The sequence below is a fragment of the Plectropomus leopardus genome, chromosome 5 (assembly GCF_026936395.1).
Source record: "Plectropomus leopardus strain MGB_pleo_1.0 chromosome 5, ASM2693639v1, whole genome shotgun sequence".
In the NCBI taxonomy this organism is placed as follows: domain Eukaryota; kingdom Metazoa; phylum Chordata; class Actinopteri; order Perciformes; family Serranidae; genus Plectropomus; species Plectropomus leopardus.
Genome location: NC_142180.1, coordinates 22,485,079 through 22,508,919, shown reverse-complemented (window position 1 = coordinate 22,508,919; position 23,841 = coordinate 22,485,079). Strand labels below are relative to the sequence as shown.

The following is a 23,841-nucleotide window of genomic DNA, read 5'->3' as shown; positions in this document are numbered from 1 at the left end:
ATGCTTACTTTTGTAATGTAATTCGACACTGTTTGTTACCAGCCAGCCGCCATATTGTTTTCAGATGAGAAATTTCCATCACATTACCTAGTAGCAAAGTGGTTATTGCTCCACTGTGGTGCAGTGCATCCTGATATATGCAGGTTTTCTTGAGCAAAACCAAACGCCACGTTTTCTCTGGTTCTGTAACACATATTTCAAAAGTATTCATGTTTTTTTTGTAATAATGTATATTAGCAGCATTTTCTCCACTTCATTATTGGTCCCTTGGTGATCAATATACCACCTCTGTTTTTCAGTGAAGGCCATCGTACATGGTTTTTTTGGGTCCATACAGTTTTAGACCTGTTCTCCTTAAAACCAGAAGAACCAAGTGTTGGTTCCAGTTGTCGGTTTTCCCACAGACTTCACATAACATTTTCACTCCAGGACTAAAGAAACAGGGGATGTGACCAGACAGATGGATGACCAAAAAGTAGAGCAAACAGAAGCAAGCGATCTCCCAATTTTTCCCAAAATTCCTTTGGCGCATCTGAGCCTGAATCTGAGTTTACACTGTTTTGCTTATGACTAACACTCTCCATAATCAGTCCCTGCGCAACAGCCCAGGAGACCCCTGGCCGGTCTCCTCGGCTGTTTTCCTTGGCCGCTCACTCTGCTGATGGAAAGATGAGTTTCAGTGAGGTCAAACTGAGGCTTCGGCAACTTGAAGTGAGGTTGTGAGGGATGACTATGAATTGATTACCACAATTCCATAGCTCTATTTTTGTGGGCAAAGTTATTATGACCACCATGTTTTCGATTTTATTACCCAAGTACGTCTCATGACCACTGGCTCTTTAAACCTGTGCCAATGTGTGAGACAATGCAACCACTTTTGTCAAGATCTGAGGGTTTTTTCTATTCTGAGAGGACACTGTGCAGCAGACATTTACCCCTGAGACATGCAAATTGTTTCTTCCAGATCTGTGTTTAATAGTTTTGCAAATATTTGGCATTGTCTTATTCAGTCGTCTTAAAGCAGCAGATGTGTTTGTTCAGAAAAAAAGTAAGCAGTTATATAAAGACGATACAGGGTTCCCAAGGTCATGGAAAACCTGGAAAAGGCATGAAATTTCACGATCACATTTTCCAGGCCTGGAAAAGTCATGGAACTAATAAAATCCTTCAAAGTTTTAGAAATGATTTGGAAATTTGTTGTGTGTAATAAATTAGATGACATTATTGTAACATAATGGAGAATTTGCTTTCTGTAGCTGACAATGTTATTTACTAAAGTATGTGTTGATGTGTGATAACGTTATGATTTTCATTTTTAAAAAATCTTTTGTTTTATTTTTTGCAATTTTTTTGTATTTTTTTTTAAATAGAAAACTCAAAAGATTGTCCAGTTTTCTTCTTTTGTTATTTTTGGCAACCTTATAGAAAACTTTAAAAAAAATTGTTTGGATTTGAAAAACGTTTTTTTGTAGTAAATGGGTTTGGAAGGGATGTCACCAAAATGACACAATTTATCACAGCCAGAAACTGTAAAAATAGACATTGTTGTTGTGCTTCAAATTTCCGGTGGTCCTTGAACACATCATGCGGGATGCTGAAATTATGTTCGAACTTAATTTATTTCTGAGATGTTTGAAAAATGATGGGCAAGTAGGGCAAGCAAAAAATTATCAATTAATCACAGACACTCTTTAAAATATTCATATAATCTATGAACGCAGTTTGATTCAAGGCGGGCAACTGTAATGTTTATGTCCTGTGTTGGGGTCAGGGGTCAAGGGGCAGGAAGGGAGGGCCGCTTGTCGAAGAACAAAAGAAAGATACTCGATTCACGTGTCTGCGACATGTGACCTGTGTACTGTTCGTTTTTTTGTGTGTGTTTTGGACATAAGACGAGGACCTGTGTGTGTGTGTGTGTGTGTGTGTGTGTGTGTGTGTGTGTGTATATGTGACCCCTTGTGACACGCCTGTTTCTCCTAGTAATGATGGAGACTTTCCCTCCTTCCTCCGAGAATAAATAGCCTTCCTGAGGCCTTGTGGGATATGAATGGAGGGAGGAGACGGTTGGGATGGGGGTGCTCAGATTTGTCCGATTCAAAGAGCAGTGAGGCCGCTTAAAATAACATCTGGCCTTATTTTGAAAAAGCCCCATTTTCTTAACTCAGTGACCAAAACAAAAGTAATATCTGATTTCATTTGGTTGAATTTATTTGGCACCTGTTGTTTTATTTCTCTGTAGAAAATAAGCTTGTGTCATCTTAATTCTTCTAATAATATTCAAAAATGTTTCAAAAAGTTTTATAATCTGCTCAAACTTAACATCTGTAACATTACAGTATTAGATGTGGGGTTTTTTTGTTCCTACCATCAGTTGCTCTGCTCTTTGTGCATGAATTCATGCAAGCGTGTAAATGTGTATTTGTGTGTGCCTGTCTGTGTACCGTAGCTCTGCTTAGTGCAATGCTGTGAATATGAAATAGGGCAGCTAGCATCTGCACTGCAGCCATCCCTCCCTGGCCCCCTCACTGTGCCTACTGCTCAGTGCAGCTGGCCAGCCTGCAGAAACACAGGAGCATGGAGCGTGTGCATGTGTGTGTGTGTGTGTGTGTGTGTGTCAAAGAGAGTTAAGGTAACTTGTGCCTTTGTTTGCATGGGTTCATCTCCCTGTTTCTCCTGCTTTTGGTTTCTGAGAGACTGTTTGTGTTTACCTGTGCAAGACTGATTTCTTCTGTCTGTGCATGCATGTTTGTCCCCACAGTTGCCCGTATGCTTGTTGCTACAGCCTTATCTGTCCCTGCACATCTTTATTGTGAGCATCTCTATTATCTGTGTGGTGATTTTGTTTATACATAAGTGTAACATAGAAAAAAAATCCCCAAACTTGTTACCTTTCATCTAGTCTCTGGGCAAAGATATCAGAGGTAGGGCTGCAATTTACGACTATTTTCATGATGAATTAATCTGCTGATTATTTTTCTTGATTAATGATTAAATGATTAGTCTTATAAAGAATGAAAAATGCCCTCACAGGAGCCGTTGATAGATATTCATTTTACCAGCATATATAAAGGGAAGAAAAGCAGCATGGTTAACATTTTTAAAGCTGCAAATAGTCACATTCTGGTATTGTCTTTTTTAATCTTGAACAAGTATTTAAATGAGAAATATATCAAAATGGTTGTCAGTTAATTTTCTGTTATTTTACTAGTTGACTAACAATTGACTGACAAATCATTCAAATTCTAATTCATTTTGAAGCCTGGTCCTGGTATTTTTATAGGCTAATCCAAGGTGCTAAAAACGACAGCGCCACTCTGGCATTAAAAATGTGTGCCATCCCCAACAACGGCGAGTCCTTGCTCCGGTCATAAGGACGAGCTGAACTCAAAGCCCCTAAAACACAAGAAAGCCAGGGAAAAGGGAGAGAACCAGAGGTAGAGGTAGGAGGAGAGGAAAGAGAGAAAGATAGATAAGGAAAGAGGAGAGGAGAAAGAATCTGACAATCAGCCCTTTGATTAACATTTTCTCTGTGTCAACTGAGGACAGAGAGAAAGAGAGAGCTTTTCCTTTCTCTCCGTCTCTCTTTCTGTGGCTAATATGAGGAGATAATGGGCCATTGAGGCAGAAAGGGAAGGCTTAAAAACACCTTAGTCATGACTGGGCTGCCACTCAGCGCCACTGATTAAATTACCCAGATGAAGGGGTATTTATTTAAGCACAACTACAATCCATAAAACTGCACTAAAGAGTGCCCAGTTAAAGATGTCAAATCACTGTCTGCAGCTTCTTGCGGCTGTGTGTGTGTGTGTTTTCTTTGTGTGTATAGAGCTAGAACAGAAAACAGTGTTTTGTGTTGTTTAATATATTCAGGCATTTAATTTCCTCCGTGACATGGTAGATTTTGGAGCTGAAGGATAGTTTTTGAGTAGCCAGACCTTTTCGCTTCAATTACGTTCACTCTGGCCAACTACTTTGGCCTGCCAGTGCAGCGGAAAAGTCTTGATGATGAAAGGTATTCAGAGATTATTTGTCTTGATCCAGTCTTAGTGTTTGTTAGATGAGCATATTTCTGTGTGTCACTGGTTCTAGTTGGACTGACGATAATGCTGTCAACACTACGAGCAGCAAGACACGTCCAGCTACGTTATCACGCAAGTGTCGCTAGAGCACTTGTTAACACAGATACATTGTCACAAGCTTGTGCGTGTATCCTACTTGCCATAAAGCAATTTAACGTCATCTGAAGTTTGTATTTGATCAAAAAATAGCTATGCTTTCGATCAATGTCTGAGCCCCGTTTTAGCATCTCATTTTGCTCTCCCGTTGCATCCCTGTGTGCTTCGCTGTGCACATGAAGTTAGTGTAACATCAGCTAATTACGCTAAATAACAGCCCTTCAGGTAGGAACAAAAACATATGATTGATTGACACTCAATCATTGGAGCCCTGGAAAAAGTTGAGGCCAGGTCAGTTTTGATTTGTAGGGCATGCTCAGCAAAAACAGAAATGTTAGAAAACAAATTTGATAGAAAATGTCCTGATTAAATCGAGCATTTTTACTGTATCTATTTTGAAATAGGGTTCCCATGGACATGGAAAACCTTGATTATTCATGAAATTTCACAATCTTATTTTCAAGGCCTGGAAAAGTCATGGTATTAGTAAAAAGCATTGAAGGTTTCGAAAAAGTCATGGAATTATGTTGCGTCTAATGAAATTATTTGTTATAGTAATCTTCTGAAGATAAACTTCCACTTATAATGTAACACACTCCCAATTTTTTGGGAGTTAACTGTTTACAGAAGGTGGCAGTAACATGTGTTGACTTAAGTCTGTGCGAGATGCGGTTTCAGCATCAACATGCAATGTGCAATAGTTGAAATTTTATTATTTGTCCTTAAAAGTCATGGAACAGTTTTGACATTTTATCAATGAAAACATGAGACATTTAAACCAAAACTTGAGGTGCTATAAAACATGTTACTCCATAATTGCTGACAATAACTAAAATATTTGAGTTCAGGACATCTCAGACAACACGCCAAAAAAAATCGATATTGGAAGTTCAGAATGGGATATCCCTAATATCAGAATCATCTGCCCCAAAATTCCTACATCGGTTGGACTCCAGTCAGCAGCAACAGAGATAACAATGTCCCATCCCATCAAACACTTCAGCTGCTCTGAAATGGTCGACACCGATGGTATCCCAGTCTAGTCGACATTGCTTTTGATGCATGTGTTTCTGAGACACCACAGGATCTCCCATGAATCACAGGCTCAGTGCTCAAAGAAAGCTAGAGCGAGTGACCAGCGGATCCAGCAGTAGCTTGAGAATGGTACTGGCACATGGCCTTTTATTGACTGGTGTTTTGTTATGGAGAGACTCATGCCTGCTGTGTTGTGGTACCTTTGTGTGTGTGCATGCATGTGTGTGTGTGTGTGTGAGTGATTCTCGCTGGTGGTGATGTGAAGGAAAATCATGAGGCCGATGATGCAGGTGTCTTGCTCTCTAGATGGATGTTCAGCCGCTGCCTCTCTCCATCACCTTCCCACTGTCACCAAACTGTCTAGTCAGCAAAACCTGCTGGACCTCTGTGTGTGTTTATGAGTGTGTGTGTCCATGTACATGTGTGACAGAGCAAGACTTGATCTTAGTTATTTCTGACTCTTTTTGTTTACATTTGGCTTATGCATGTGCCTGTCAGAGTATTTGTGTTGACTGCAGCAGTGCATGTATAAAAGTGTGTGTGTCTGTGGTCTCAGCTTGTCTTTTGATTGTGTGTGTGTGTATTTCATGTTTGTGTCTAGATGTCAGAAAAAGTGCAGCCAGCAGCAGATGCTGCTGCTGGTGGCAGTGTGACAAAATTGAAGATGTGGTACAGGGGAGGGAGGAAAGGGTAAGGAGGGATGTAGCAGAAGAGCGGATAGGAAGGAGGGATGAAGATTGGTGAGCTGCGGCGGATCTTTTTGGAGGAGAGGAGAACGAGGGAGTAGCGACTATGACAATCAGTGGGACATATTGATTGTAGCTCCATCCTGAGCGTCCGTAATGAGATCAAGTGGCTGTGGCTTTTTGGAGTAGCAGATTTGTCACCTGGGGCTAGACACTGTGGCTGGGTGAGAGACGGAGAGAGAGGAAACTGGCAGAGGAGGGTCAAGAAGAGGAGGAGACAAGAGAGGGGGGGATAAGTCAGGGAGAGGTGAGAAGAGTGCAAAGCTTAGAGAGACAGAAAGATGGAGAGAGTGTGGCTTTATGATGAAAAGACAAGACACAAATGATGACTAGAGGGGAATTTAAGAAAATGCCTGTTGGGAGCATGCAGCTAATTACTGCAGACAGTCTATGTCTGGACTCATCTCCATGGTAACAAGATGGGCCAGCAGGGCTGGCCAGCACACAGACAAGGAAATCAATGAACAGACAGACAAAGCAAGGAGCAAAAACATGCTCATTAAGCCGAATTCAGCCTTTCACTTTGTTTGCATGTCTGCGTGTGTTCATGTGTGTGTATCAGTTCAAGGCTGTTGACCCCATATTAAGACTTCATGTGTTACCAGAGCCACTGTCGACAAAGAGCTAACCTGTACATATAAAAGAAGATTTTTGCTCCTGTATCCAGAGTCCGAAATTAGCACCCGACAAGCACCAAATGTGAGCAGATTTTTTATTTGGCGAGTAAATCTAGGAAGGCTGTCCGTTACACTGGCAGTTAAATGTTTGTGCCAAGTCATGTATTAAACTATGCTTAGAGTTTCTGCTGTGTTTTAGTGTCATTTAGGGGCACATAGACAGTAAAGGAGCAGCTTGGGAGCAGCAAAGATGTGTCACACACACACACACACACACACACACACACTCACACACACTTCTGCTGGTGCAGCAAAACCTGATGTCTCAAGCTCTCCTGGTTATGTGGCAGCGTTTACTGCACAGAACATCAGCAGATCAGCTAAACTAACCCTTTCCGTCGGTCTGCTGATAGCTAGCATTGTATGCAATAACATGGAAGCCCTTTAGTTTGAACCCAGACAGCAAACTTCCTTTCACCTCCCACATTGGCAACAACAGCACATTAGCTCCACTTTTTTCGTTTCTACCTTTCACAGTTAAAGCCCTAGACATATACGCTGCATCACTGCTGGCCAGGGTGAACATATCCACAAACTGAGGCTATAGTGATGAGCTGTTCAATACATTTAAATAATGTTGCTTCAGATTTTGTTCTTGCCTTTTTTTTTAAAGTTTGCATTTATCACTATACACTATTATCTCAATGAAATATACTGAAACAAATGTCTATGTGAACCAAAAAAGGCCTATTATGATTATTTTGGCCTGTAAAAAAACTACCAGCCAACTTGGCCAGTGAGTCATAAAGTGAATTTGCTTAAAGTTGCTTGTTTGGATCATGCGGCGGTTTAGTCAGTAAAAACAGTGAGATTGACTTCCCTAAAGCTGGGCATACACTGTACGATTAAAGCTCATTTTAGAAACATGTTATTCCAACTGTAAATGTAAAGCCAAAGCTTAGTATTAATGCGCTCAGTCTGTGCAGTCTGTTCGTTGAGCCACGACACTGTACGTGTGAAACGGACAGTGAGACAGTCCGTCAGACCCTGCAGACTGCTCTGGCCATTGACAATTGTTGATAAAGATATGTTTGAAAGCTCTGGGGCTGCTGACAGTAGAAGTTTGTTTGCTTGCAGAGGTACTGCTTATATAGCGATCAATGTCCCAAAAGAGATCCTAAAAGTCAATTTCGGCCAAAACTGGTCAGTCCACATTTTAGAAAAAAAACACCGACCTTGTGTGAGAGCCTGATGACAGCTGACCAGAATTTCTGATATGTCAGAAATTCATCCAACCATCTGAACTCTTGATTGGGAGCAGTTGATCGGGCCACGATCAGTCCTCGCTCCGTCCTGTACAGTGCGCAGCAAACAACACGCAACAAAAGTGAAATTCTGTCCAACTCTTAAATGAGCCGTGCTGCTCAAAAATTGGGTCAGAAACAGGCTCATTGTACAGTTAATGCCCACCTTAAGGGGAAAATATTTCTGCTCCCTCAGCAACTACTGTTGAATTGTCCTTAAGCAACACAAGAAACCTCTAATTAATTCAATTATTTTCGTGATGAAGTGCTGAAGTCTTGTCATTTTAATGACTGTTGGCAGCACTGAAGAAGTTTAAGATTTAGTTTTAGATAGTGCACATTTAGGAGCCTTGTCACTGTGAGCGGGCCTCCTCTCTTTAATATAGGCAGATTGACACACACTGTTTATGTAAGCGGAGAACTAAACATGTTGAGGCAGGTATGCAGATATGTGAAAGGGGTGTGATTGTGTGCATATGTGTGACAGAGAGAGAAAACTGTGTGTGATATCTTGCTGAATAATAATGTCACTGCTGACACATAAAACAGGATTCAGCCAAATAAGTTGATGAATAAGCCGATTATGATTTCTTTGGCCTCTACATCTTTTTTTGTAAGTGAGTCCACAGACAGCGTTTTCACCGTATAGTCCTGCTCACAAAGGGCAGGTCATTGAGTTTGTGGGTGAGGGAGGTTTGCTTGCATGGAGTGAAGACCGCTGCATGAACTGTGTGTGTTTGTGTGAGAGAGAGACGAGCCCTGTTCTCTTTCAGCCAATTCCAACCATCAGTAACCCAATTTAGTCTGGGTCATTTAGCCAATAGGACACACACACATACACACACACACAGATACTTTGAAAATCTGTTGTCAGGGTCTGACCTTTCCTTCCCCGGATGTCACTTGCTTTTATATCAGAATTTATACTAACTACAGGACCTTCTTGTTAAAATGAAGCTTTAGTTATTATCGTCCCTGTCAATACAGCGTAAACATTATTAGGTGAAAGGTCTCGATTATGCACATGCATTTGTGTAAAAAAGTCTCAGGGTTGTCAGCATGTTGCCACCTGCGCCTGCAATATACATTGTGGTCGATAAAGCCGTTGTGGATCAGTGACATGAAACAGAGCAGTAAACATCTCGGCATGGTAAACCACCCAATCTCATTACTGAGTGATGTGTGTGTTGCTGAGATGGGTCCCTGCACAAAGCTGGTCTGCATAAGACTACGTCTTGTCCAAACATTTACCGTTTTGGATTCAGGCTTCAGTGTGTGAGTCACACACGCTCTGTAAAGAGACACCATGGAGTGTCATGGTCGTCATTGTCTTGGTGACAGCTCTACAGGATTATATAAATAGAGCTGAAAGAATGGGAGGGAGATGTAGTGATACTCCACTTTCCGTTTGTTATTCTTGCACGCCATCTCGTTGTTTACCTTCTTTATTAGTAATGAATGATACACAGAGCTACTTCTGAGGAAACGCCGACTGGCAGCAATTCCCAGGAACTTATTTAAAGGTGTTGCTTTAAATCACATGACACTCTTGTTCTGAGGAAACCTTTAATAAAACCACAAGCCTGACTGTTGTATTTATGTTTCCGTTGGGAAGCTGTACAGACTGACTAGATGTCTGAGGCAGATATTGATACAGGACATCCGATAATGATCTAATGGCTGACGTCTGATTTGGCATACACATACACACAGAATCGCAAAACACAAACAAGAATTACTCAAGTCTGGTCATTTTTAGCCCACTGCACATACCTGCAGGGCTCACGGCTTCCTTTTCTCATTAGATCAACTGCCCCTAGTTTCACACAGTTTTTGTAACCGCAGTGAAATATCTTGATATTTACAAGCACACATGAGTAAACTTAAAGACACCTCTCAGGTTCCTGTGTTTGGAAAGGTGCTTGCATAATGGCGGCTCTTTATCCGTGAGAGGGAGTGGCTGTTGCAGAGAGAGAGGAAGGGTATGACTGTTTACTTCAATTTCACCCTTTAATACAAGCGGGGAAAAGTTATTCATAAGTGAATATAAACTCTAATGAAAAAAATGTCATTCCAAAATCATAAAAATGGCAAATGATAATAGTAAAAGCTGCTGTAAGCAACCCCACTTTTTGCTGGGCAGCAGCAATTCCAAATATGTTCTTATCAATTTCACTAATATTATTCTTACTCATTGTTATTTCTCATTTATTTTTGACTCACTTCAGCAGAGAAACTTCATTCAGACTTATTTCATCTCATTGAGGACAATTTTAGAATTATTATTAGTGTAGGCCTGTTGGGTGGACAATATATTGTCCCAGAAATAATTGCAATAAACAATATTATTGTCATTTTAAAACAATTTTATGCCACTGATATAATTATAAGTTAATAGCATAATAATGTAAGTATACACTTTTAAAGAGCAATTCACTTTGGCCACCAAAGTAGTTAGGGGATGGGTTGGGCTTGAAATGATGGGAGGGGGCTATTTTGCTCAATACATCAAATAAATACAGATAAATTAAATATACATAGGTAATGGAAATCCAACCTGCCATACATTTGAAAGTACTGTGAGAACTATTGGCTAGGTTGAAGTAAAACTTTTGCATGCATGTGTAGATAATTGTACTAAATCTGACAAGTTGAAATTTCCTTGTTTTTTCTAAGTGTTAGCGACTTCAGTAAACCAAGTTGGTCTGTCTTAACTTGATCATGACAAAGATGATTTTGTCAATGATGAAGTTAGAAGATCTGCAAGTTATGTTTTCTTAACTTGTTTAAGAAAATACAAATATGATGTACTTCAGAAAACAATTGTACAGCACTGTATACTTGTTTTACTGAAGTTGCTAAAACTTAGAAAGATTGATTTAATTAAACTTGTCATTTTGAAGTTGCAACAACTTCACACAAGCAAGTACATACAACAAAATTTGAATTAATCTATGATTAGTTATAAAGCTAACATAGATTGAGATTAATAGTTATATTTACTTACTTTTCAAGGCATTGATTATTTATAATGATATATGAATTACCTTTCCTCTCCATCATCTTTAAACTCACTCTGTTTTCCTCTACTGTTTTCCTTCTTTCTTCACCTTATTCCCCTCCACTCTTCCTCCTCTTTCACCCTTGTTTGGGCCGTTACTGTGAACACAAACAGACTTTTGCCTCAGTGCATTTGTATTTGTGAAAGTATGCGTTTGCATGCATGTATGTTGACGCTCCTTATGACAGTATCACTCTCTCCCTCCCAGCAATCAGTGTGTTTTTGTTTACACTCTCTCTCCCTCCCCCCATCTCTATCCTCGACTCTCTCAGGGCGAATGTCTTACATCAGATCACTTGAAGCATTTATAGCAAAGCTTTTGAAGCTTAGGACTCCCACCGTGGCCAAATATAGTAAACGTGAATCCAGCAGCTGTGTGTGTGTGTGTGTGTGTGTGTGTGTGTGTGTGTGTGTGTGTGTGTGTGTGTGTGTGTGTGTGTGTGTGTGCGTGTGTGTGTGTGTGTGTGTAAGAGGCTGTATGAGTGTGTGCGTGCATGCGTTCTCCTGAGTAAATGGCTCTGGGGTAAAAACGTGTTTGTTATTGTTCCCAGCACTTTGCCTGTAGACAACACTGCCAATTAAAGGGGAAGTTTTATGTGTTAAGAGTAGGAAGTGTTGTCGTGTGTGGCTGCACGCTATTGGCTGCCCAGCTTCTCCCATGTTCCTTCCCTGGTGACTGAGCAGCCAGGGCTCTTTACTGCCATGGCCAAATGAAAGGTAAACACAACACACCTTTGATCAGGCTTTGCATTTAAAACCCTTACTGGAACCGTGTGTGTGTGTGTGTGTGTGTGTAAGGAAGCGCCAAGCAAATTATTGAATGACACAGTGAGGTTTACACGTGTGTGTGTGTGTGTGTGTGTGCGCGTGTATGTGTTTGTGTCCTTAGCTTAATGAGAGATAAGCTCTCCAGGATGCTACCGTTTCCTCCTCCTCTTGTTGTTGAAGCATGAGTGAAATCATCCTTACATCCATGCCTCCTTCTCTCCATCCCCCCATCCAGCCAGCATGAAAACAAAACAAGGCGTTGTATGAATGAAAGTGGGAGGGGTTGAGTGGCCTAGAAAGGCAGGCAGGCAGATAGAGAGATAGATAGTGGTGCAGGGCAGGGTGAGGCTGTGGCGGATAGGAGGGATAGAGAAGAGGACAGTGGAGTAGGAGGAGGAGGGGATGAATGAATGAGTGAGCTGACTGGAGCATGTTTGGCATAGCAGCTAGCTTGTGTAGCTCAGCGCTAGCGTGAGCAGAATGGGGAATAATGCTGCTGCGGAAGTGCCGTTATGCTACTATAGTACTCCCTGCTGAGACTGTGTGCTGGAATTAGACAGAAAAACTAGAGAAAAAGGGTAAATATACCTCTGATTAATGAAGAATATAACCAAAAGATGAAATAAAATACGTATGATTGATTTATTGCACGTGTCTATAACATAACACGAGGATGTAAACAACAGAATTTCATGACCCTGTACTTGATGAATTTATCCATCTCTGTTTTGGCTCAGCTCCAATCATGAGCCCGTTTTAATTCATCCAAAGCAGCAACAGTAGATTCATCTTTCCTGGCATGCTGGCTGCTTGGCTGCGTCTGCCCCCTGTCTGCCCCAGCAAGGCCAGGGTTAACCCTGGGCGTCTCTCCTCCCCAACATGGAAGAGGCCATTGAATGGCTGCCTCCCCCAGTCAGCAAACACATTGGCTGAAGCCGAGGGTGGATCTGGGGCTGCAGCGGCAATCTGGCATGGATCCTCGACTGGAGCTGGATCTGCGAGCTGTCTCAGCCCTCCCTGATCTGTTATGCGATGCCGTGGTCACAGCATGTACACACACAGCAGACAGACGAGAGGGGGAGGGCTGGAGAGGAGCGATGCATTTTTCTCTGTGGGTCAGAGACGACTGTATGCAGTGGGTTTACTAGCTCATAGTAAAGAAAATGTAGTGGAGCGACCCCTGCATGAACCACCCCAGAAGGTCGCAGATTATGTTTTTTTCTGCAATAGTCATTCCTCCTCTTCGCGGTTTTGACCCCCTGTCCCTTTCGTCATTGTTCTTTTCTTTAACCTCATTATCCCACCCCTCCGCTCCCCCCTGACACAACCCCGTCTGTCCTCCCTGCTTTTACTCAGGCAGCACAATGGGCAGCCCTCCTGTGCAGGGAGGGGGTCCTCGCTGTATCCTTGGCAGTGAGAGCTCATGTGATGTCCTCACAGAGGTGGCATCCCACAAAGGCTGGCATACAGTGCCCCCATTGCACTCTTAAGCTAACAGTGTGATGCACTGCTCTAAAAATTCTTTCTTCCAATTTTGCAGCTTCCAGGGAGCCATGACATCTTCCTGATTTTAGCTTTAATAACTCAAATATCATGGGAGTTTGTCAAAGTCTTCTCTACTGCAGAATCTTTCTTGCTGTAAATTTTCACACGTAAGGGGCTCAAAGCATGGTCAAATAATCTTAAAAATGTTTGTAGGTTGTTATTTGACCTAGATCTGCTTCTTGCTCCGATGCTGTTTGGTTCAGTTAGCACATGATATCAAAGCTGACAGTATAGTGAGAAACATGGGGAGAGACGGTGATTAACACACAGGGTCATGGACAGGGAACCCAGTCGGAGGTCAGATATGGCCTAGATACTTAACTGTTGTCTTGAAAGAGTTCTAAAGCAGATGGAAAGATTGTAAAACTGATTTTCTTGGGGGTTTTCAGTATACACTGCTGACACAAGGAACCAAGTGACTTAAAAATCTAAGGTTTGATTACTGTCACTGTATATATCTGGCAGATTTTTTTTTTTATCAGCAAAAATGGGTTCTGTACTAAAGTGAAGTTACAGTAAACTTGTACAAACCAATGGCTTATGTCGATTTCCTCCCCTGTTTGCGCCTGCTCAGTATGTGCTGTTGGTAGAAAGGTCAGTGCTTGGTATAAAGTGAGACATAATGAGTCTCTATTGGCCCTCAGACAAGGCAATAACAGCTAGTTTATTAGATCATTACAGAGTATGGGTCAAACCTGACTGCTCATCCAATCACACTTGACACTCAGGCTCTTTTACCAAATGCTCTTTCGCAATAGGTCAAATGAAACCTGACATTAGCCAGTGACATATAATGTTTAGCCAATTAGCCATTAGGGTTGTTTCCATGGCACTGCTGACTGGCGCTGCTGACTGGCCCTGCCGACTGGCACTGGCGCTGCCAACTGGCGCTCCTGGTCATCAGGCGTAAATACGCTCGCTGGTTGTCCAGTTGCATGTTTGCATGAAATTATAGCTGGAGATCATCTGATTGTGCTCTTGAATGCTCTTTAGTGTTTGTCTCATTGTGTGCTTTTGTGCAAATTAAGTGGAGATGTTCAGACAACCTTATGGGTCAGTAGCTATATTTTTTGCATAATAAAACCACAGAATGCAGACAGGAGGTCATGCAGTTGTTGTGTATATTCAACTTGTTAATATTTAAGCAGTATCACAGGAGGAGGAGTGATGTTGTACTGTATATCATCACTCATGGAAAGCCTCACGACCAATTAAATTGCTTGGTCAGGACTGACTGTTGTATAAAGCATCACAGTACAGTAACCTAGGCTAGATAGGTATATGCTTTGTTTACCTGCAGGGGCAACAAAAAGGCATTAATGTGGGGGTAAGTTTGGTTAGGGCTGCAAAGATTATATTAATTTTTCCTTAATCTGTCAGTTATTTTCTTGATTAATTAATTAGTTATGTGGTCTATAAAATATATAATATAAAATGGCAAAAGTCAGTGTTTCCCAAAGCCTGAGATGACTTCATTAAATGTCTTGTTTCATTCATAACCCAAAGATATTCAGTTTACTGTCATAAAGGAGTGAATGAACCAGAAAAAAAACATATTTGAGAAACCTGAATCAGAGAATTGTACCTTTTTTATTCTTTCAACAAATGCTCAAACTGATTAATGGCTTATCATATACATAGACAATTCATTCTGTAGTTGTCAACTAACATTAATTGTTGCAGCTTAAATTTAGGATCTTTCATAGAAAACAAAGTGGTATCACTGATGTTTCTGTGCTTTGTTATTTCTGACATTTGTTCTTTCATTGATCTTTCTCAGGGTTCCTTCAGATCCTTAAAAAGTCTTGAAAGACATTAAATTCATTTATCTAAAAATAAGGCCTTAATTGGTATCAAAATATCTTAAGTCAGTCTTTCCAAAGTCTTAAAAATGGTCATACATTGTAATTAGTAATTTTTTTCTGGTGTTGCATTGTAAAATCTTAAAATAAAAATTATTTAAAAAAGAAAATATTTTACCATAATAGTAATGTGGGTATTAAAGCAATGGAATAATAGCTCACACCAAGTGAGACACACAAAATTGGTAATAAGTCACCAGTAAATGCTAGGTATTTTCCAACTCTCACCAGATCCAATTATTTCAGTGGACTAAAAAAGTAATGTTATGTGTTACAACAAATGTTTGGGCAAAAGTTTGTTCGTGGTTCAGGTTGTTTTTAGTTTTAATTTGACACTTTTAGTCATTGTAAAATTGGTCTTAAATTCCATCCTGAGAGACAGTAAAAAGTCTTAATTTTAATTTGCCATAAACTGTAGGAACCCTGTTTCTGTAAGGGCCAAACGTTCTTCAGTTGCAGGTTTGTAAATCCTTCCGATTGCAGTGCACCGTTCCTATTCGTCTTTAAGCAACCACAGCAACAACGCATAAAAAAGGCAACAAGGAACCACAGAGCATTGCTGAGAACACCGGTTTATAGTTCATGCAGCCATTATTCATGTGTGGGTACTTACATGCATGTGGTTCCCTCACTGCTCTCAGATCAGAGCAAACCACCACTTGGTGGCCATTTTGACCACAGGGTTTTGCGCTCTTTGCCCCTTCTTGTTTTAACATTTTGCAAGCTGTTAAATGCTAGACGGAGTGACAGAGACAAAGAGAAAAGTCCCTGCCTGCACCCAACCCTGTGCTGTTTTGTTTTAAACTCGCGTTGCTTCTTCAGGGTATTTGTTATTTGTGTTTTTGTGAACTTTGGATAAGTCCCACAGATCTCCCACTCGTCTCTAAATGCCATCAAAACCAGGAGACGATGTAAACAAAATCTTCATGGTGATGCTAGTGGGTGCCAAAATAAAACATGACTCAGTCCATGTGTATAAAACCAGATATTAACCACCTCTTTCTCCTCCCTTTCTCCTCAGTGTGCTTGGACAACTGTAAGCATGGTGCGTGCAGCCTCCAGGGCCAGTGCTGCCATGACCAGTGCCTGGGCGGCTGTTCTGAGCCAGGTAATGCAAGTAGCTGTGTGGCCTGTAGGAACCTCCAGCATGGCAACATCTGTGTGGAGAAGTGTCCTCCTGGATACTATGTCTTTAGGGGCTGGCGCTGCATCAGCTTCTCCTTCTGCCAGGTTGGTAATAACTTGAATTCTTAAGTTTATAATGTTTAGCACAAATGTAGACACAGTAATAGGGCTGAAACCGACTCAGAATTACGTCAGTCGAATCAGATTCGGCTGTTAAATATGAATATTCGATGATTCTGGGTTTTTTCCATATTAAACCCTGTTCATAAGTAATATGAACAGGGCTCAGCGGGATGTCGAAATGTGACAGTGGCATTCATGTTTTATAGTCAACAAGCTAAAGGCGTTAACAACAACATTTTTTGCCATCACTAGATATCAAACAAAAGCCAGTCGTATTAAGTTGCTGTGAGCTGTAAATTCAGAAGAGAGAGGATAATGTTATTTCTGAGCCCTACATTGCAGTGTTTCTTCCGCTGTGCCACTGCATCACATCCGCTGCATCATGTCAACGTCTACCATACCACAGAGCGCTCACTGCGCAGCAAAATCTGGGGACCAAATGTCCCAAAACGTACACTGCACAGCACACTGACTATAAAACAAACAAACACCCGAAAAACCAAACAAAAAATGACTGCTTGACTTGAAGCTATCTCAGTCGACCAAGGGGTCTCCGGTTGATGATTCTCCGCTTTTAAAGGGGCAGCCGTACACAGTAAGCAAAATATACCGGTGCTGAAATATGTGTTTCATGTATGTGTGTGTGTTGTTGTTTTTTTTTTAAATCCAGGAGCTCCACAACCAGTGCAGGCAGACTAAGAAGTTGAACCAGGACCGGGAGCCGGGCTGCTTTGAGTACGTCATCCACAATGGAGCCTGTATCCCAGAGTGTCCTTCTGGATACACCACTATCAACTCCACTGCGTACGTCTGTCACTCACACACACACACACACACACACACTCACACCTTTAATGCCACCATAAACACTGCTGTGTTATTGATGGGGGCCATCATTACATGATCAGAGATGTAACTGTCACCCACAACAAATCATCGCTCTGCAACTTCAGCAGAGCAAGTGGATTGTGGTCACTCAACACACTCAATAACAGCTGCACACAAGAGAGTGTAATGTCTGGAAGTTGATCAAACACAAAGGTAGGAGTATTTTTCCACGATGGAAAGAAGAGGGCAAAATATCATCTGCTTCTCTGTTTGCCTCATTGTCATACGTAAGCAGCGCTGTGTAGCTGTTAAAACATGCAGGTTTACAATTCAGCGCAGTATCAATTAATAGCCCCCAAGGCAGACCACTTCTTATTATTCACTATAAGGTTGGCTATATTTTCTGTTAATCTCTGCAGTATTCAGAAAAGGGCCACAAAAATCATAAAAATGTGAAACACACCAGACTGAGGCATTAGGGGGTAATTGTCTGTTAAGGAACAATTAAAATATAACATCTAAATAACATTATATATATTTATTTGTTTTTTGATTGTTAGCCTGCTTTTGTAAAAACTTGATTGATGCAGGTAATTTGCTGTCAGTAGTACTTCATACATTGATTTTAATAGTAATCTTATTTCATCTGAATCTTCAGTTGTATGAATCACAACATAAGCAGAATATCATATGAATAAACAAAAGCTGATAGCTTTAATGTGTTTTAAATTAAATTAATATATATTAAAATAATATACTCGGTTGCACCAAATACAGAGTTGCCATATAGGCATAAGACTGCATAATGTCATATGCAAATAAGTCCTCTAATCTCAGTTGCCATAAATGAGTTCCTGGTGTGTTTTCACAGCCTCCATCACATTCTGTTCTCAGTGATTACACAGCTGCATCAAGTCAAAGCCTTCCCAATCTGACATTAAAGAACAAATAGTTGTCCACAGCAGTTTAGAAAAGTTTTTTTAATAGCCTCATACACAGATTAAAGCCATAAACTTCATTTAATCAAACTGGATTTTGTGCTGCATAAAAAAATCAGTCTTTATCAGGATGGAGCAATGTCTCTAATCATGCTAAAGTGTTGATTATTTTGGAAACAGCGTACAAGGGTGCAGTGGGGTGAAATAATGTGCCTGGGTCTTTATGCACCCAATAGCCAATTATTTTCCTATTGAAAGGATTATTCGGTAGGAACCTGAGCTCAACCTTACAGTCTGTCTGGGACCTGTTTAGTTAGTCTGGTTGAGGAGTTCACATGAGATTATTTAATGTGAAAAAAAGCAAATTAGTAATAAGAATTGTTGTTTAATATTCAGGATTTCATGGATGTATTTAGACCCAGTTAGGGTAACAAGCCTGTGCACTTACAGGGCTGCATGAGGTAGCAGTACAGCTCAGTGTTTAAGGTGGTTTTAACGACACAGGTGAAAGATCAAAGATCCAAATCCCTGTTAAAGACATTCGTCCTTAAGCACACAGAACCTCTCATGTTATTGTGAATTCCCCCTGGATTAAAGTGTCAGCCAGGTGCCGCAAATGTAAAAGCAACATAAAAAAAATTCTCTGGACCTCACCTGGTTTCTGTTTAGCACACAGTTTTGTCTGCATGTGCAACAAGCGAGGGCATGACCTTATTTAGCATTCTTACTTGTAGTAAACATGAGTAGAGGAGCGTCTCCTACTTCCTCATCTAGTGTGAGTAGCTGTTGCTAAATGATGAGGACACAGATTTGTTTTAGGCCAAGCATGTATTTTGAAACAGCTGCTATTTGCGTGCTTTAAAAACACATACATACTCTAGGTGTGGGCAATGGAGATAAAACATTTTCTGGTACAAACAAGTTGCATATAACCAGGGTCTAGAATGAACTTTTTTTTTGTCTGCCAAGGTGGCAGGAAAGTTTTTTTTTTTGTCGGCCACTCAGAAATTTAATCTGCCAATTTTAAAATCTTCGTACTAAATGAAGGAATAACATTTAGTTAATTTAGATATCATTTAATATAATGAACATGTCATACAATGTTTGATATATTTACACAAAAAACATTTCATGCATCGTAAATATGAGTGTTGGAATTACAGCGTGGATTTTAGGTCACCCTATTTCCATGCATGAGGGGTGGGAGGGTACTGTACACACACACACAAAAAAAATAGTCGTGCACATCCAAAAAACGTTTAAGGCAGGTGCTGGACTAATAAAAGAAAGCAAAATTTTAAAAAAAAGTCTTTACACTGTTGCTCCCTTAAGGGCAATTTATTAGTATATCTGCAAGTGATGTTTTAAAATAATGCTCTTGGGTTGGGGTTGGGGAACTGTACACACACACATGTGCCTGTCTACATGCAGAAATGTACAATATTACATTTCAACTCATACAGACCACTTGACAACTTTACTATCAATTTCTTCTCTGCTCCAATCGCCAACAGCTGTGTGCTGTGAGCACATCTCTGTCACTCTATCTCACTCACTACGCTCGGAGCTATTCCTTTATGCGAGATTGATACAAGAGGTAGTGAAGTAGGTACAGTAAGTAGTAGTAGTACAGTGCAGTATGGTTGCAGCAGTAAGGTGGTTTCAAGGTTTACCATGATATGAGAGTTGACAGTTTTCATATTGTGTACATTTACTTATGTACGGAATTGATGAAAAGTTATGGTTAAAGTGATAAGGCATGGAAAGTAGGATTTTACGCATCTTATTTTTCTGACATTGCATAGCAAAATCACAAATGAAACAATAGTTCAAGATAATGAAGAAAAATTCACCTTGCATTCATGTCACCAATAAGACAGTACAGTAAATATTTAGGCAAAATTCTACATGATTTTAAGCAATTGGTGTCAGTCCATGTTTTGTTTTTTTTTTCCTTTTGTTCTGGTTATCTTCAATTTCATTACGAGTGGCTAAAGCCCACTTGCCTTAAGCTGTAGTAACCTCACACTTGTATTTTAGTTATTTTTGAAAGAGAGACTTTAGAGAATATAGTTCTGTAAAAATGGTTTCAGCTTTCAATTATAGTAATAAAACGTGTTCTATCTAATGAAAAACCAGGTTTTCATTCCTTTAGGGGTCATTGTAACTGATAATAACAATAACAATTTTGTGATACCGTGAAACCCATTACTTTTTAAGACTGTTATCCTAACGTTAAAATCTCATACTGTTGCAAACCCAGTTTTCCTGTTGTGCATTTTTCTGGCGATTTTACCAGTCATTACCAACAATTTATTGGCATTTGGTGTGTGGCAGTTGCTTAATTCAGACTGTGCATGTAACACTCTTGTTGTCTATTTTTGGTTAGGTGAATCTGACTGAACAGGATCTGCCAGTTCATTAAAAAATATTATCATATGCCAAGTCACATACCAAGAAGTAGTAGTCTTGTGTGTTTGAAGTATGACAGAATTCTTCACTTAGTACGTGACCATTTTTTGTTGGTGTGAAGATGGATAGCGACATTAGTGGAGTGTGGAGAAGGAAGAAAGATGGAGAGCGAGTTAAAAAGAAGCACAGAGAGGTGTATTTCTCTGAGTTTGTTCTAATAAGAGCAGGTTGTGTGCTGCATCGCTTGAAGCCGCAGGTGGCTGGATGATTGATGGTGTTTGTGTGTTTCTGGTATACCTGTGTACGTGCATGTTTTTGCGTATACGTGTGTTTGTGTGTGTGTGTGTGCGTGCGTGCGCGTCCATGCATTGGAGTGTTTGTGTGTGCCGAACGTGTTTGTGACTACATTAGCTCGTTCCCAGTAAAGCGTTTGGTCGGGTTGCTTTTTCCAGGTGCAGGCAGGGGGAACTCTCCTCTGTGTCCAGATAGAGAGAGGATTATATGTATACAGAGATATATTTATTAGGTAAATAACACACGCTCAAGTGCACAGAGCTTTAGTACACCCAGCGGAAATAGTAAGGAAATTTCAACACAACACGACTTTCTCCAAAATGTATCTTGTATGTGTGTGTGTGTGTGTGAGAGAGAGAGAGATTGACTCTCCCTTGCATGCTGCCAGCCTGCAGGGATTATCAGGTGCTTAGACAGAAAAGAACATTGCTTTAAGTCTCAGTCATACACCCTGAGGCACAAGGCAGAAAGGCATCCTTTGTATGTGTTTGTTTATGTGTACGCCTGCGTATAGATGTATGTGTGCACACATTATGTGATAAACAAGACTTTTCTTTTCGTTGGTATTCTGACGCAGTCGCAACATCATGGCTTCTGTGCATCTGTTTTGCTGCTGGTTTGGTCAGAGCAAGAACAAGCGTCATCACAGTGGCTTAGCCTGGCAGAAGCTACTCCCAGACACACACGCAGACAGCCAGGCAGACGACACACATTGTATATATGAGTACACGCACGCACGCACACACGCACGCGCGCGCGCGCACACACACACACACACACACACACATGCGCCATGAGGATTGTAGGGGAAAAGGTTTGCATTTTTTTTCCTGTAGCACTTTTTCTAAGTTAAAATGCATATTTTCCACTTCCTTTCCATTTTTTCAACATTTGAAGTAGGCCTAGAATTGCCAAAAAAAGTAAATGATGTCAGTTCATGTTTTTTTTCCACCAGTTTTTGTGAATTGTAAAATTCGTCTTAAATTTTATTCAGAGTGGCATGTCCTAAATCTAATTTGTCTTAAGCTTTAGACCTCTGTTTTACATATAGTAATCTACTATAATACTAAACTGCACATTTTAGGCATTTACACTAGAGTCCGACTGATATATGAGTCAACTGATAATAATGGCCCATCACAGATATATAGGAATCGGCTTTATATTGTCTGACATGCACAACATGCCAAGTTTATTTTTTAACAGAACATACTGTAATTCAGAGTGAGTAAATTACCAATACAGTTTACTGTTTTAGTGCACTAATCAAGTTTTTGACAATAAAGTTTATTGTCAAACTAAAAAAATCCCGCCTCCATTACATATCTTTGTCGAGTATTTGTTAACTTAGAAAAAGACTCCTGTGCACCCTTAATCTTGCAAAAATCATTTTTTGAATGAGATTTTTCAGCACTACCTTCATCAGGCAAACTTCTGCTTGCTCCTCTCCTACGCACCTGTTTGGAAAGAGATATGCAAAGTTTTCTTTTGTTACAAGTATTTGATAACCAAATCAGAGGGATAACTGCATTGCATAACTGCATATATATATAATATCGGTTGATATATCAATATTGAATTTTTTTTACCAACCAACATCGGTATTGACATTGGTCCAAAAAATCCTGAATCAGTCAGGCTCTAATGCACATGTATCCTTCATTTGGATTCATTTTTTTACTGTGTCTGTTTTGTTTCTTCAGACAGGTAGCTGTCCCCTCTTGACATTTTGCCGTTACTACTGAAAAGCATTTTCTCATCTTTCCTGGACGCTCTGACAGCACAGTAGTACAACACAGTGTGTGTGCGTGTGTGTGTGTGTGTGTGTGTGTGTGTGTGTGTGTGTGTGTGTGTGTGTGTGTGTGTGTGTGTGTGTGTGTGTGTGTGTGTGTGTGTGTGTGTGTGTGAGTGAATGAGTGCACTTGGTCTGGTTCCGCCAGGCCTGGGCCCAAAACCAAACCCAAGCGTCAGCTGCGGCCTCTGTAGATGGTTCTAGCAGACCCTGGAGCTCGAGTCACAGAGTTCAGCTGGACAGATAAACACTGTCCCTTTAAGAGCTGCTGTTGGACCCAGCCTGTCTGCCTGTGTGTCTGTGTTTTTCAGTACAACTGCCCAAAACATTCTCTCTTTCTACACTGCAACTAGAGCATTACTTTTGAGAAGCTGAATATACGATTTTCCATGTGGGAGAAACAGAGAGAGACACACACAGAAAATCTGTTTTTTTTTTTTCTCACTGTTGTTTTGAGAGATCATTACAGTGTGTTTCCACTCACCCAGAAGTCATAGAGCGGAAACAATGATTTGGCTTCTGATTGATGTGAATTATTAAGAGCTTGATAAGATGGAAACTAGGAGAGCCAGGTGTGTAACGGTTCATTTAGATCGCTCAGGGTGGATAGGAAAAGCCAGACAAGGACCAAAACGACACCCCTTGGACTCAATGTTTCATGTCACCATGGTGAATGGCGTCTATAGCACGGCCTGGCTGTTTAGGGGAAAAGCAGGGGCACGATTTGGGTAAGAATGTGTGTACTTGTGTGTGTGTGCTTCCTGGAGAGGGGGATTATAATAAGAGTTGCATAAACATAGAATTAAGTCGGGGTGAGCTTACAAATAGCAGTTCATGCAGAGCTTGCATGGTCCCCGCAGCGAACAACAGCATCCTTTGTTAGCTGTTCCCCGGGCACAGGGGCTGCTTTAAAAAGGTGCCTGTTAAGGCTGCTGTTTGATGTCTTTGTCTCCTTGACTTTGAGTTTTGAACCCTTGATTGGACTGTCTCAAAATCCATTCTACTGAACCACTGTCATCCCCTGCCCCCTTCTGATCTGTGGATGCATTTTTTTCCCAAGACAACTTTGACTCAACGCTCTTGTTGCACAGCCACCTCACATCAGAGCAGCACCTTGACAAAACATTGGTGAGTGGGGAAAGCTATCACTCAGCAGTGTAAAAAGTGTTATGTTGAGGCTGTGCCACCGACCAACTGAAGAGCAGCATTTTAGTTT

At 40.7% G+C, this 23,841-nt stretch overlaps 1 protein-coding gene across 1 annotated transcript in view; it reads left to right on the top strand.

Moving 5' to 3' along the window:
- The window catches only part of insrb (insulin receptor b), a 112,608-nt gene that overhangs the window by 61,448 nt on the left and 27,319 nt on the right, over nt 1–23,841 (top strand). Inside the window, exons 4-5 of the mRNA XM_088077750.1 lie at nt 16,135–16,343; nt 17,032–17,165. Of these exons, the coding sequence (XP_087933876.1) occupies nt 16,135–16,343; nt 17,032–17,165 (343 nt within the window). The remainder of the gene's footprint in view (nt 1–16,134; nt 16,344–17,031; nt 17,166–23,841) is intronic.